We start from the raw sequence: 14141 nt of genomic DNA, 5'->3' as shown, positions 1-14141 counted from the left end.
CTAAACATATTATTGAAGTCTGAAGCCTCAGTTTCTATTTATCCTGCACTGATAATGAAATCAAAATGGGCAAGAAAAAAATGACCTAAAACATCTATATATCCATTCAAGTCAGAAAAGGAAACTTTATTTTCTAAGCAATTAATGTGGTAAATAGTTAAGATGCTGGATTTTTACAGCCAGGCAGGGAAATAAAATCCAGTCTATTTAGATCAGTCCCATTAATATGCACAAAGGGACCTGGTATTATATGTTTCCTGTCCTTTGGCTCAGCTGTCAAAATAAACATGACTTGTGGATGTATTAGGATAAGATAATAGATCTCTAAGAGATTAGATTTAAATGTATTGCAGTGATGAATCAAGTCTATATGTCCCAGCCAGTGTTTCATATCCGTGTTTGTCTTGTGTTGACAGAACAACACATCCTGGAGTCCACAGTCCTGTCAGGAGTGTAGCTGCTACAGCGACGTGGCCATCTGCTGGCAAACCCACTGCCCCAACCCACAGTGTGACCTCCAGAGGGTAAGACATCGTACAACAGCTTCTTTATATCTTTGGATAGGAGACTTCAGCAAATAATTCATTAGCAGCATGAAAACGTCATGATAAATGACTAGGGTTTGTGTGTTTTAGCCATGCGAAGATCCACAGCTTCTCTGGCAACAACAGCTAACAGTTAGCTGCCAGTTAGCAGTTAGCTACGGTTTCTGACAGCTTAATTTAAATGGCAGAAAGCAATTAGCTTAAGGTACAAATATACCCTTATTTTCGTGTAGAATTCTGTCATTAATGTCATTGCAATGTTGCTAAAGCTTTTATATATATATATATATATATATATATATATATATATATATATATATATATATATATATATATATATATATATATATATGTAGCGTTATATAAGGTTAAGTAGCTAGCTAGCTGTTAGCAAACGTTGGCTATCTCAGATTAGCTTTTTATTTCTGTTAGGCTAACGTAGCTAACAGTAGCTTGGTTAACTCTGTAGGAAATAGCGTTTATAATAGTAAGAGCAGTTTTTTTAGAAGCAATTATATAGTTAGATATGTAAATATCTTTTTATTTTAACACACATTTAACAGCCACTGTTAAACAAATATAAGTTGTAGTAATAACGTTAACTGTTAGCCTTGGCTAGCGTTAATTACCTAATTTTAGCTAACTTAACTATTTAGCTTATAAAGTATAAATGTTTAATTAGCAATTTTTTCCAGTTACTGAAAAGAGGATTTATAGCTTTAAGTTTGGCAAGTGCTATTTATTACCAATATTCATTTACTGTTACACCAGATAACTACACTTAAAACATGCCCACATTACCAATTAGTTAATTAGTTAATTATTAGACTCATTTGACAGACAAACCATGTTGTATTCTGTGAAGTAACCTTTCAAACACAGGGAAACTAAACAAGCAGTGTAGAAAGTCCAGGATAGAGGACTTTATAGGGATAGAGACAGACATCTGCCCTTTGCTCTGTCACCATGATGTAGGACTGTGCACACATTAAAGCAAATTGAATGGAATAAATTACCTAACGACATTAATAGAACCATTACAGGGTGTCACCTTTTTATAAAGGTGGACATTTGGAGAGATAATGTGTATTTGTATGTACTGGGGTGGTTCTGCAGAAAATAAGATATTCTAATGTTTATCTCTCAAATTTACCTTGAAGTGCAGATTGTCTTTCAAGAAGTTGTATAATCACTTGTTTGTTGCTCATATAACGAGAATCAGTGAACTGACAGACTATTATCCTGTCAAGTCTGCCGACTGCACCGTTACATTTGCCACAATGACAACTTTTGGGAGACTGTTAGTTCCAGCCTACTTTATTTTTTTGGCTCATTTGAATTCACAGTGACACATTTTCAAAGCTGTTTTTTACTCCATCTATCTGGCTGTTCTTCCCAGTGCTTCTTCTTAAGAAGTGATTTAAATGTCAAGCCTGTGGTGACAGCATCAAATCCAATCCCAATCCACAGCTACGGCAACAATCAATGTCTAATGAATTCCACTCTGCTGGTTAGCAAACCAATGTCAATTAAAATTGGTCATCATGTTCACCAAGCCCTGTGTTCCTGCTATTTTAAGCTCTTAAAACATTACTCCCTCTCATCTACACTATGATAAAAAAATATTAAGCTTTTCATCATGTGGTATACTTTAATTAAATGGCTTTCTTTTCAAACACACTTCCATTATGTATAAACTTAAATGTTCTTTTTCACCACTTATCTACTTTTCTGAAATCTATCTACATTTTATAGGCATATCTTAATATTTCTTTGGGCTAATTTCCACTGAAGATGCATGCGTTTCATTTGGATGGCTTGTGCCTTTGTTATTTAATAATTATAGTATAACCTTTATATACAGAAAGTACAGACATCCATGTATCTAAGGAGTTTCTGTAAACAAGTGTGAATCTATTTTATTTCTTATTTTACATTGATACAAATCTTCCACATGAAGCTAGTGTGTCACCTCCAAAAATTAAATGTACTCACACTTAAGGTTTATTGTCCACTACACACCAGGCGCTCGTCTACGTGCCCCAACCCCAGGCCTGGCTCCAGGGTGGGGCCCCGGTGACGCCAATCCGGGCGACGTATCCGACCTTGATCTTTCACTCGTCATAAGGGGTTTATGAACTGCTCTTAGTCTGGCCCGTCGCCTATGACCTGTTTGCCTTGGGAGACCCTACCAGGGGCTTAAGCCCCCGGCAACATAGCTCCTAGGGTCATTCGGGCACGCAAACCCCTCCACCACAGTAAGGTGGCAGTTCAGGGAGGGGCTCAACCGGAAAAAGGTGGCTTGCACCCTCCAGGTTGGGGGGGAGATCCTCCCTCAAGTGGAGGAGTTTAAGTATCTTGGGGTCTTGTTCACGAGTGAGGGAAATAGGGAGCGTGAGATTGACAGACGGATTGGTGCATCGGCAGCAGTAATGCGGTCGGTGTACCGGTCCGTCGTGGTGAAAAAGGAGCTGAGCCGAAAGGCAAAGCTCTCGATTTACCGGTCAGTCTACGTTCCTACCCTCACCTATGGTCATGAGCTTTGGGTCATGACCGAAAGGACAAGGTCGCGGATACAAGCGGCCGAAATGAGTTTCCTCCGCAGAGTGGCTGGGCGCACCCTTAGAGATAGGGTGAGGAGCTCAGTCACCCGGGAGGAGCTCGGAGTAGAGCCGCTGCTCCTCTGCATCGAGAGGGGCCAGTTGAGGTGGCTTGGGCATCTGTTTCGGATGCCCCCGGGACGCCTCGTAGGGGAGGTTTTCCGGTCCTGTCCCACCGGGAGGAGGCCCCGGGGAAGACCCAGGACACGCTGGAGGGACTATGTCTCTCGGCTGGCCTGGGAACGCCTCGGTGTCCCCCCGGAAGAGCTGGAGGAGGTGTCTAGGGAGAGGGAAGTCTGGGCATCTCTGCTAAAGCTGCTCCCCCCGCGACCCGGCCCCGGATAAGCGGAAGAAAATGGATGGATGGATGGATGGATGTCCACTACAATAATAGGTTTAGTTTTACATCATTTTTTGATCAGGTAGCAAAGTAAATTTCAGATTAGCCATGTTTAACTTAAACACGAGAATAATACACTGCTGAACCCCAGGTGTTTATTCTTCTACAAAAGCAACAGAAAGAGTTGAGTGTTAGTAATGCAGGAATTCAGCACTCAGTGATAAATTAAGTCAGTCCTTCCTGAGCCTGAGCCATCTCTATTAATTTACAGCAATAAAATCTCAAATATTGGATCCAAACCTTGTACTACAGCCATATTTTGGTGATTAAATTTCAGATAGCAGACGAAAAGGCTACTGTAGAGAAATGCAAGAACACTAGAACATACAGAACACTAAAACATTAACAGGTTTAAATTATTAGTGCTAAATTAAATTTGCATAAAGTAGCTGTGATAAAAGAGACATTTTATTGATGCCATCAAAATTCAGCTGGTCGTGTTTCTATTTTAAATTTGTGTGGTGATTGATAATGCGCTGAAAGTAAAATATAAACCTTTGGTTTCTCTGTTTATTTGTGGTGAACTGCTGCCTTCTGCGTAGCTCACTATGCATCTGTTTTATTTTCTGTTCTTGTTAGTTATACTTTTAGTTGGCAGTCTTCTGCCTGTTCACATGTAATTTGTCCTCTGCTGCTGATTCTGTGTACCTCAATTTATTTTTTATCTTCATTTTCAACTGACACAAGACATTTGCTGGACCCATTAAATGTTGTTTTTTCCCACCTCCCTTAAATTGTATTTCTCCCCTCTTTCTTTTCTCATTCCATGTCATTTGTATTCACAAATAAAGGATGCCTAAACTATTTACTGGCTGTGCGCCTGGCCCTTGGCTTGCCCATTCACTCCCTTCCACACATTCGGACTCTATTACAGCGTGTAGGCAGAATAGCTTAAGGACTGCATGATTAATCTGTATTGCAATAAGTATTGTAGTACTTTCACTGTGCTTGCTCAGTATTCTGCACACTGTTGTAGTGTTCATAAAGTCATTGGTGTTCCCATTGTGTTTATGTCAAGTTGGTTAATGCCTATTATATATATGCAGTATATACATTCTGCAATTGACAAAGTATTGTATTCATAACAGATAAAGGCACTGGTATTCATTTTCTCTTTCTGTCTTTGGGTGTTTGTGTTTTTTTCAACCTTGCTAAGTGTGTATGTAGTTAATGTATTCATGTGTGTGTCTTCTCTATAGGGCAAGCGCTTGAGGATCCCTGCCAACAACTGCTGTCCAGAGTGTGTCTCTTCATCCCAGGGCTCCTGTTACTATGAAGGGGTTGTTTATGGCGTAAGTGGAAGTGACAGAGGAGGAAGAAATGACTTATCCCCTATTTCTGTGCTGTTTCTTTCCTTGTCAGCTGATCATACAAACCATGCTATTAAACCTTGTCTTTGTCTACACAAAAATGCAGCATCTACTGTTTGGATTTGGACAATAATCTGTGGTCAAAAGTTAAACTTTATTTAGTATTTTTGAGAAAGCATTCACTATTATTTTAACTGATTGTCTGATTCCAGCTTCATAGCAGAATTTTCTGTTTGTTCTTACCCGTTTTGATTCCCCAGCACATAAAGCAGTTATCTTACATTTGTGTGGAATAGCTTGACTGGCCTCTTCCACATTTAATACATTTGAGATGACATGTTCACCTGTCAAATATAGACGTAACTGGTGTTTTTCTCCTGTCTTTTTGGTTGTAAAATATTCCAAGTTCAATTTATTTAACATGTGAGAAACAAAATATATATATAATCACATCCAAAGTGACTAAACCCAAGGAATTCGTTTTAAAAACATTTGTTTTCTCAGTTGTAGTCAGTGCCAGAAGATTGGTTTTAGAGACCCATCTCCTCCACTATAGCAACAATAACTGTGGTGTTCATCTTCCAGGGAGAGGCCTCCAGCTTAATGAGCTGCACTTTTTGGCACACATCTTGGACATTACACATACTCAAGCGAAAAAAGGATTTTTCTTGGCCGGGTTTGGATATTCCACTGGTGCTGCTTCTGTGGTGAAGTGGCACTTAAAGTGGCACTTTACACAGATCTGAATAACCATTAGAAGAGGTTTGGTTTACTGCAGCTGAAGGACAATTTTGTGATACCTGCCACCGCTCCTTTCCCAAGACAAACTGTTAGCATTTTTCTTTTTGTATATTTGCCAGCTCACAAAGGATGGCAGTTTTTGTGAGGTGACAGTGGAAGTCTTAATACTGTAACATGTTAAGGTGGTATGTTTTTAAGAAGCCAAACAGTACACCAGCAACAAGTATTACTTTATTTTGTGTACATGTAAGTATAGTCTGGGATACACATATACTATATTCCAGCACCATAAAGGGCTTCATTGTTTACTACAGAAATCTTTCCACAGTGAAAAGGCATTTAGACCAGTGCACCATTAAAACTTAGGCTAATGATATATTCCATGCAGGGTAAAGAAGGCTTTAATGCAGGTTTCACAGCCTGGCACCTTAGAAAATGTGTGAAGTCAGATCCTCACCTCTATCATTTTAACTGCAGGATACACTGACATGCTGACATCTCATTTAGACTGAAAGAATAACATGGAACTGATCTACGAATGGATGTATAAGATATAAGTATCTACCTCTAATTAATGCCCTAGAGATGGTTGTGTAAGAATGGATTCCATCAGTCAATCCAGTTCTGATGGTTTTACACCAGTCCACATTAGCCCAAGGATATGTTAAAGAGAAATCTAGGAAGATCGCCAACAAGTTTGCTGTTTGTCTCAAGCTGGTATTGCAGCAGAGCCAACAGTCAAAATCAGTCTTTAACCAAGCAAACTGCTCTAGTGAAACAACCTACAAATCACACATCTGCACCGTTTCCAGATGCAGTGGTCTTTTACCTCTGTGCCTCCTCATGCACTGTAACATACACCCTCTTATTTTTTAATCTGTGTTTTTCTGTCTCTCTTGCATAGTATCTTTCTGACACATCTTTCCTCTTACTTCTTTTAACTTCTTCTGAGACTTATCTGTCACTCAGACTTAGGCTCACAAAATTGTCTTGTCCACAGAGACTAAAACAGCTTTCTTCATCCCACTCTCTCTCTGCTTCTTTCGCTCTTCTTTCCTTCCTCTCGTCATATGTTTGTGTGTAACCGTCTTTCTCTCTGTTTCTCTGGTTCCTACAGCATGACAGCCAGTGGAGCCCCTCACCATGTTCCGTGTGTATCTGCTCTAGAGGGAGTGTATCCTGTAAAGCGCTCCCCTGTCCCCCTCTCAGCTGTCCTGAGGATCAGAGCCCTTTCACCCCTGCAGGAGAGTGCTGCCCCAAGTGTGGCAGCAATGGAGGTGAGGGCTGTTTTATATAAAGATTTTTATGCTTTATATAAAGATTCAATTTCTTATGGATTTTTTTAAAAGGACTAAACCTTTTGTTTCAGTTTATGCCATAATGATGTGAAAATTAAACTTTAGGCAGTGAAGGTTTAATATTGCTTTATTTTTAATATTTGTACGTTAACGTCGTTATGATATAATTTAAATATAATGTAATAGAGAGTAGAGACTGTTTCGGAACATGTTGGAGTCTGAGACATACAATTTTTGAGAGTTGATAGTTTCTTCAGGACAACAGAATACTTTACCGTTAATACTTTTTATTTTTTGTCTTTCTGACAACACAATGTATTTCTATATAACTTCTATATCCCTGTGAATATACATATATCTTATCTGCATTTTCATTTAAATCAAGAAGAAGTTGTGGAAATTTCAAATTATGAACGTTTTTATGTTTCATTGAGCTGGAAAAGTTTTATAATTTAAGAAAACCATATGCAACTGCAAAAGTGCATTGGAAGCACACTAGTGAATAAATCATGACGTACATGAAGGATGTGACTTACACATTCCCTGAAGCTTCTGCAGAAGAGATGAAAACATCAGATCTGGGTTGAGCGATGATAAGCATTTCCCAAACTAATAATATATTAAACAAACATAAACATAATATATTTAATATGTTTTACATTGTTTTTTACTGTTTGACATTAGACTGGAGTTCAGTTAATTACATCATCTAAAGTCACCTCTTCTGCAAGGGTTTAATGGCGCCCAACAGGAGATTTAGTGCCACCAAGTATTTATCTGAACAAACCAACTGCTAATATTTGCTGGACAGCACTGGATGAAACATTTATTAATTTATATTAAAGTGCAACTGGACAGCTAATTCTTAAGCCTCATAACAGTCCTTATTGGCCGCAGAATTGTCCTAATTCGAGTATGATCTCTACCATAGTTTCCAGCCTTGGCCATGATAATAAAAGAACATATTGAAATGATAAATTGTTTGATTGGTCATTATTACTAGAAACATTTCATCACTTTTACTAAATAGCACATAAAAGCTATTCTATTTGTCAATGATACCGTCCAACAGTAGCTTCTTTTACTTAATGCATTTTTGCTGTAAGTGAAGTTTATATACTTGCTGTTTTGTTACTTATGATTAAAGAATAATGTACAATAATCTGATGAATACACAACAAAGTGCAACATATATACACACAGAACAACACAGAATACTAGCAAGACATGCATGAACACCATAACCTTTCTCAAACCAGGAAAACGCCAACCAGAGTTGCTTGCCCTATGAACTGCACCTAAAAAATTATACATAAAACATGAGTCTAAGTGAGTTTGTGCTGAAGCTGACAACTCTGCAGAGTGACACTGCCTTCTGTTATTTCACCTATTGCTCTTAGTTCAGGTATATCTAACCTGAAATGTTCTTTCCTGTCCTGTTTATATATTTTTTCCAAAACATTAACAAGATAATACATGTAGTTTAGCAGTCTTACTTCTACTAGAGTTGCCTCATAAAATTGTGTTTAAAGTTTTATTCTAATGCACGAAGATGCATCCACCCACACTAAAGTGCAATAAAAATGGAAATGATCCCCGTTATGTCTTTTGTCAGGTATGCCTATCAGTGCTCCTTTCAAACTGGTGAATGAATGATGTTTTCAGGGTTGCAGTTGTAATTAATTTGGTGATTATGTCAGTTTTGTGTGTGGGTGTGTGCTTTTTAGAGCTAGTTATAGCTTTCTGTGCAGTCACACATACTGCAGTAGATGTTGTGCTGTGTATGTGAGTGTACAAAGAGACAATACAACAATGCCACATCTCAAATAAAGAAATTAATAAATTAATAAAAGACAGTACATCATTTATTTAGGTAAACCATGTCATACTGTGTGGTATCTTGAAACTCTATTTTACCCTCTATCATTTCATAGTGTACTTTCCCTAACCTCTGATACGTGGCAGCAGATCTTCATTGGACAGTGGTCAGTGGACAAACACAATATGTGTTTGGCATGTTGTCATGACAAACTCCCATTTTTTGGAGTGCATAGAGCAGCTGGAGCAGAGCTGAAAGGTTAATCTAGCTCTAATGATATCTTGGGGCTGCATTGATGCATCCCAGCAGTTAGCAGCTAATTATCAGCTGCTTTTTTGTGATTGTAAGTCGTTGAGCGTGTAGGTGTAGGCAAACAAAGTAGCACATTACCTGATACCCATTTTCCACTGTTTACTCATTCATTGTTTATTTGCGTGTATCAGAGTCTTGCTCCTGGCAAGGGGTTGTGTATAGGGATGGTGAGGAGTGGAAGCCCAGTCTCTGTTCCAGATGTGTGTGCAGCAATGGGGAGATCCAGTGTTCGGTGGCAGAGTGTCAGCAAGTGGCCTGCCAACCGGTGAGTATCTGGAAATGTAATACACATTTTTTAATGTTCACACTGACAAGTACAATAGCTCTGTGGCTGTGTCTCAGATTAATTTGCTGCAGAGCGGCCTGGAACAGTAACAGAGATGAAGACTACAGTTCTACAGAATGTTTGATCACATATTTACAGACTAACCCTACATTTTTAGTTTTTGTTTGTGAGGTGTTAATTCTGCCAAATGTTTGTTGTTGTCATAGAGGGTGGTGGAGTTGTACCGGAGTCTTTTTATTAAGAGGTGTTTCTGATTTGGCACCTCATATCTCCTCTTCTTTTCTTAGCATGAGAACCTGGTGATCCAGCCTGGGAAATGCTGTCCTCAGTGTATGTCTAACCCCTGTCTGTCTTCTGGAAAACAGTATCAGGTAGGCAATGTGTGTGTTTGTGTGTGGACGCTTGTTATTGCATAGGTTTCTGTGAACATCCTCAGTGTTACAAATCCTCTGGCAGGGCCACTGTGTGTGGGTATCTTACTGTGTTCAAAAAAAGCGTGTTTACATCATGCGTGCTTGTGGTTTTTCTGTGTTGGAGGCAGCTGATGACAGCTCATAAATCAGTACTTATGTGACCTGGCACATTTTATATTGTATTTTGTGTTTCTCTGCACACTGTTAAAATACTTTTTCTGATTACAAAGAGACTTTGGCATATTCATGTGTGTTCATGAATGTCTCTTCTCCTTTACTCTCCTCTCTGCTTCTATCTTTTTCTCTAATCTCAGTCTGCACCACCTCATCTGCTCTTGTTTTCTCCTGCTGTGTTTACAGTGTACAGTCTCACATACACACTCCCCCTCTCTCTATCTCACTGCCAAGTTTCTCCTTTGATCATAGTGTCCCATTCTGTCTGTGTTTTTCTGCCTGCTAAGGCACACACATGCCCGCTCACAGTACTCATTCATGTTTGGATCGACATTGCTTTAGAAGTGTGTTTTCTTCTTCAGGGTGTCAGGAAGTGTCAGGGACATCTCGATATCTAATTTATTAAAGAGAATGAGTTATGTCACCTTGCCTCTGCCTCTCACACAATAGTGCTATAAATGGGAGCAGATCCCTTAATCAGCATTTCTACTATATTTGTGATATACAGATCATAAAGTTAAGTTAAAAATGCAATTCACAGATTTTTGTGTGATTTTTGTTAACAGAACCCGACATGTTGATATAATACAGTGTTTGCTGTGATGCAGTTTGATTCATCACAGAAGAAACTTAAATATCAGTGGTTGTCATTAGAGATGATCTAATGTTATAGTAGACTTTACATATGGTTAATGTAAAAGCACTGACAGAGATTCTCGACTTGATTGATCCAAGTAAAGGTTGGAATTATATTTTGCTTATATTTTGCTGTCTTTAAATTATGAAATAATTTGCATTGTTTAGACTTTTTTAATGGAATATTTTTCTTTAAAAAGGCAAGAATAAAACACTGACCAAAACACTCACTTTTGCATGTTTTTGTAGCTGTAGTGATGACCTGTGGAGCTGAGATGTTTCAAAACTCTCTTTGAAAACTGTGTGTAAGCTTGATTCACCATTGATTTATAGCTTGTCTCCTAGCCACATTGCCTTAGAAGCTCTCTGAGGCTCATAAAACAACATAAACATTTTTTCAAAAGACATGTTTTTATTAATTTTTCGTGAGGGAGTGTATCGCTGTATAAATGCATGGTGCGTATTTTTGCTTATAGTGTTTTTGTGTTAACAAATGCAATATGTACGTGAATGATGTTATTGACTGGCTTGTGTTGCGGTGTGTTGTGAATGAAGAAGAATAATATTATAGTACTTCCCCATTAAAGATGTTCAGGGCTGTTACTTAGGCCTCCTTAGATCAGGCTTTTGAGGTGAATACAGCAGTTTAGCCTCTGTTTGAACCAAAAGTGATTTTTAGTCTGCTAAAAAAGAAATCTATGCTATGGTTCATTATAAATCACTTACTCACATTTATATTGAGAAACCTTTTTTACAGGTAAGTGATGTTGAAAGTGCTCTGCAAAGTGCTTTACAGGGTTTTGATCTCTTTGATAAATGGCTGTAATAAATGTTAGATCAGTGAAAATGTCTTTTTTCTGTTGAAATAATGAAATAATTTGAATCCTGCAGGCTTCCGTCAGTATTTAATTGAGCAGTTTAAGATGAAAGAGGAAGGAGAAGTTAGCATTTAATCTGACAGCTAAAGGGAATTGGCCCCAAATTAAATTGGATTATATATTTAAGGTCTGAAACATGGGACAACTGCAGTTTATTTCAGTGTTTTGAAGAGATAGTGTGCAACCAAATACAGACACAAATATCATTTAAATTAAATTGCTATCTCCTGATGTTTTTGAATTCTAGAGTATCTAGGTTAAAACTAGGTCAAATCTGTTTGTACATGAAATCTTTAGTCAGTTATACACTGATCAGCTTTCTTTGAACCAAAAAATATATAAATAAAATCAATACTAAAGCCAGAGCTTCAATTTTTGCACCTACATATGCAACCATGAAAAGCTAGCATTAGTTGTCAGCATAAAACGTGATAGTACCTTTGTACAGCAGCATTGCGGCAACATAAGCATGCTTTCAGGCATGCACTGGAACACTGAATACATCAGACAGCCCGTAGATGACCTGGACTTTATACTTTGAGCCCCCTTTGTACATAGGTTGGTTAATGTTGCACAGTCTACACAGGCAGCCCTGCCCTTCACCAAAATCAAGTGAGAGTTTTTCCCTATGTGAGAATGCATCTGACTCCGAATAATGTCCCACTGTTTACAACATATGTAAAAAAACATGTCAAAAGATTCTCCTGACTTTGACAGATGTGTGTGTGTAGGTTGCAAGTTCAGAGTTCAGTGTGTTCTTCATGCTGTGTTGTTTGAGAAGTTTTAAACTTGAAGAATTGTGTTAACACCCCATAGCTGTTTTTTTTTGCTTCCAAACAAGAAGGTGTGTGTGTGTGCGCTTTTGTATGCCCTTCACACTCATACAAAATATAAGACACTAATTAGATTCAAATGACCTTTGAGTTTCCTACAATGTGTAGTTTGCTGTGTAAGATTAAAAAGAGCGTGTGTACTTGGAGATTGTCTAATTCTGTATCTGTTTGTGCTGTGTCTTGACAGCATGGTGAGCACTGGCAGAAGAACACCTGCACCACATGTGTGTGTGACCGGGGTCAGTCTAAATGCCACACTCAAACCTGTCAGCCTGTCACCTGTGACAAGGTGGGTGGTAATTTTGTACCTAACACACTTAGAATTAGGATTCACGTTTATACAGAATTCTCCTCATACACTTGTTACTATGGTGATTCTAATGGATGTAGAGATGTTTAACTATGCAAGACCACACAGAAATGTCTTCTGCTCTGACACACACACACACACACACACAAGCATTGACACAAGCTGACATTTAGTTGTTAATTGAATGCAAATCTCTATTCTATTCTTCTATTTTGTGCTGGAACTATTTAGATAAGACTATAAAACACAATGCAGCCACACAACACAATACATCACATTAAAAGTGTGTGCACTGTATTCAAATAAAAGAATAAACTAAAAATATCAGGCAAAAAATTGAAGTTGTAGTGCAGTTGATTTGCAGTTACAGCATTTTGAATGTGCTACAGTTATGCAATGGTCTTTTTTAGCAAGAAACAACAGTTCACCTTGGACTGAAACATGAATGAGATTCTGTAAATAGTACAAAAATATTCTTATCTCTTGGCATGGCTGAGGATGTTTTCACAGTCCAGAAAAAATAAATCCAGTGCTGCAAAGAGAGGATCCCAAAGGAGAAAAAAGCTGAGCTAATGACTACCAAATCTGTTCTGCGAATAAATGTCTGAGATCTAAAACAGTGACATAATTTTGATTGACTTTGAACACACTGCCTAAACCTTCAAGGAGTTTTCTATAATGATGTGAACTGTCTTCATGAGATTTGGAGAATCTCGAATTCTCAGCGGTGGAAGAGTTACATCTGCAGTGTCAGTAAATGGTCACCTCTCAGCACTTTCAAATAAAGCCCCCTAATAATGCAACACACAGTCTGTCCTTCATCCCCTTATCGCACCGTCTGCTGAAACACATACACAAAACAGTATTTTTATAGCCCTTTGGATTTTCTTTGTCTTGTCTCACAGCTGTGTATTCCACGATTACTATCCCTGCATTGAACATGAAGACCAAATAAAGCCAAACCATGAGTCTCTATACTGCTTCCTTGCAGGGTCAGACCAAAGTAAAGCGTGCTGGACAGTGCTGTGATGAATGTGCTGCTGCCAAAGGAAGCTGCTTGTACGAGGGGACGGTGCGGTACCATGGAGACATGTGGAATGGCACAGGCTGCGAGTTCTGTAGCTGCAACAGGGGTCAGGTTCTCTGTCAGAGAGCTGAGTGTGGCCGTGTTGAATGCCCACAGGTGAGTCTAAAAGAAATAATTTTCTTCATTAGAAACCAAGAGGCAAACCTGGCCTTATGTTTGGAAACATTAGAAAAGTTTGCAGACTGCAGCAACAGCCTTTTCCCTTGACACATTGATTGCAATTCAAGATGAAGCTCTGCATTTACTTTAAATCTGTGGCACCTTAGCCTGTAGTGAATACACTAATGAACACTGAGTGAATGCAGCATAGGTTGTATTAGCTGTACTTAACGTTATTGTCCCTAATGTTTCCAGTAATAGCGATAATGCTGCAAGGTATTTGCATTCCTTCTTTTCTTTTCTCAATAGTAGCCGTTTGTTTCTTCCTTTCGTATAAGACCCTATAGTGTTACTTTTCCTGTAGGCTACACCTGCTTAACCTTCTGTACCCGTTCTCAAA

At 38.5% G+C, this 14141-nt stretch overlaps 1 protein-coding gene across 1 annotated transcript in view; it reads left to right on the top strand.

Annotated features, from left to right (window-relative positions):
• fras1 (Fraser extracellular matrix complex subunit 1) overlaps nucleotides 1-14141 on the top strand; it is a 196203-nt gene that overhangs the window by 61602 nt on the left and 120460 nt on the right. The window contains exons 3-9 of the mRNA XM_026342783.1: nucleotides 417-524; nucleotides 4745-4837; nucleotides 6714-6873; nucleotides 9157-9290; nucleotides 9599-9682; nucleotides 12433-12534; nucleotides 13547-13738. Of these exons, the coding sequence (XP_026198568.1) occupies nucleotides 417-524; nucleotides 4745-4837; nucleotides 6714-6873; nucleotides 9157-9290; nucleotides 9599-9682; nucleotides 12433-12534; nucleotides 13547-13738 (873 nt within the window). The remainder of the gene's footprint in view (nucleotides 1-416; nucleotides 525-4744; nucleotides 4838-6713; nucleotides 6874-9156; nucleotides 9291-9598; nucleotides 9683-12432; nucleotides 12535-13546; nucleotides 13739-14141) is intronic.

Source organism: Anabas testudineus, chromosome 9 (assembly GCF_900324465.2).
Source record: "Anabas testudineus chromosome 9, fAnaTes1.2, whole genome shotgun sequence".
Taxonomy (NCBI): Eukaryota; Metazoa; Chordata; class Actinopteri; order Anabantiformes; family Anabantidae; genus Anabas; species Anabas testudineus.
The sequence above is the reverse complement of the archived record's forward strand: the minus strand, read 5'-3'. Positions and strand labels throughout refer to the sequence as shown.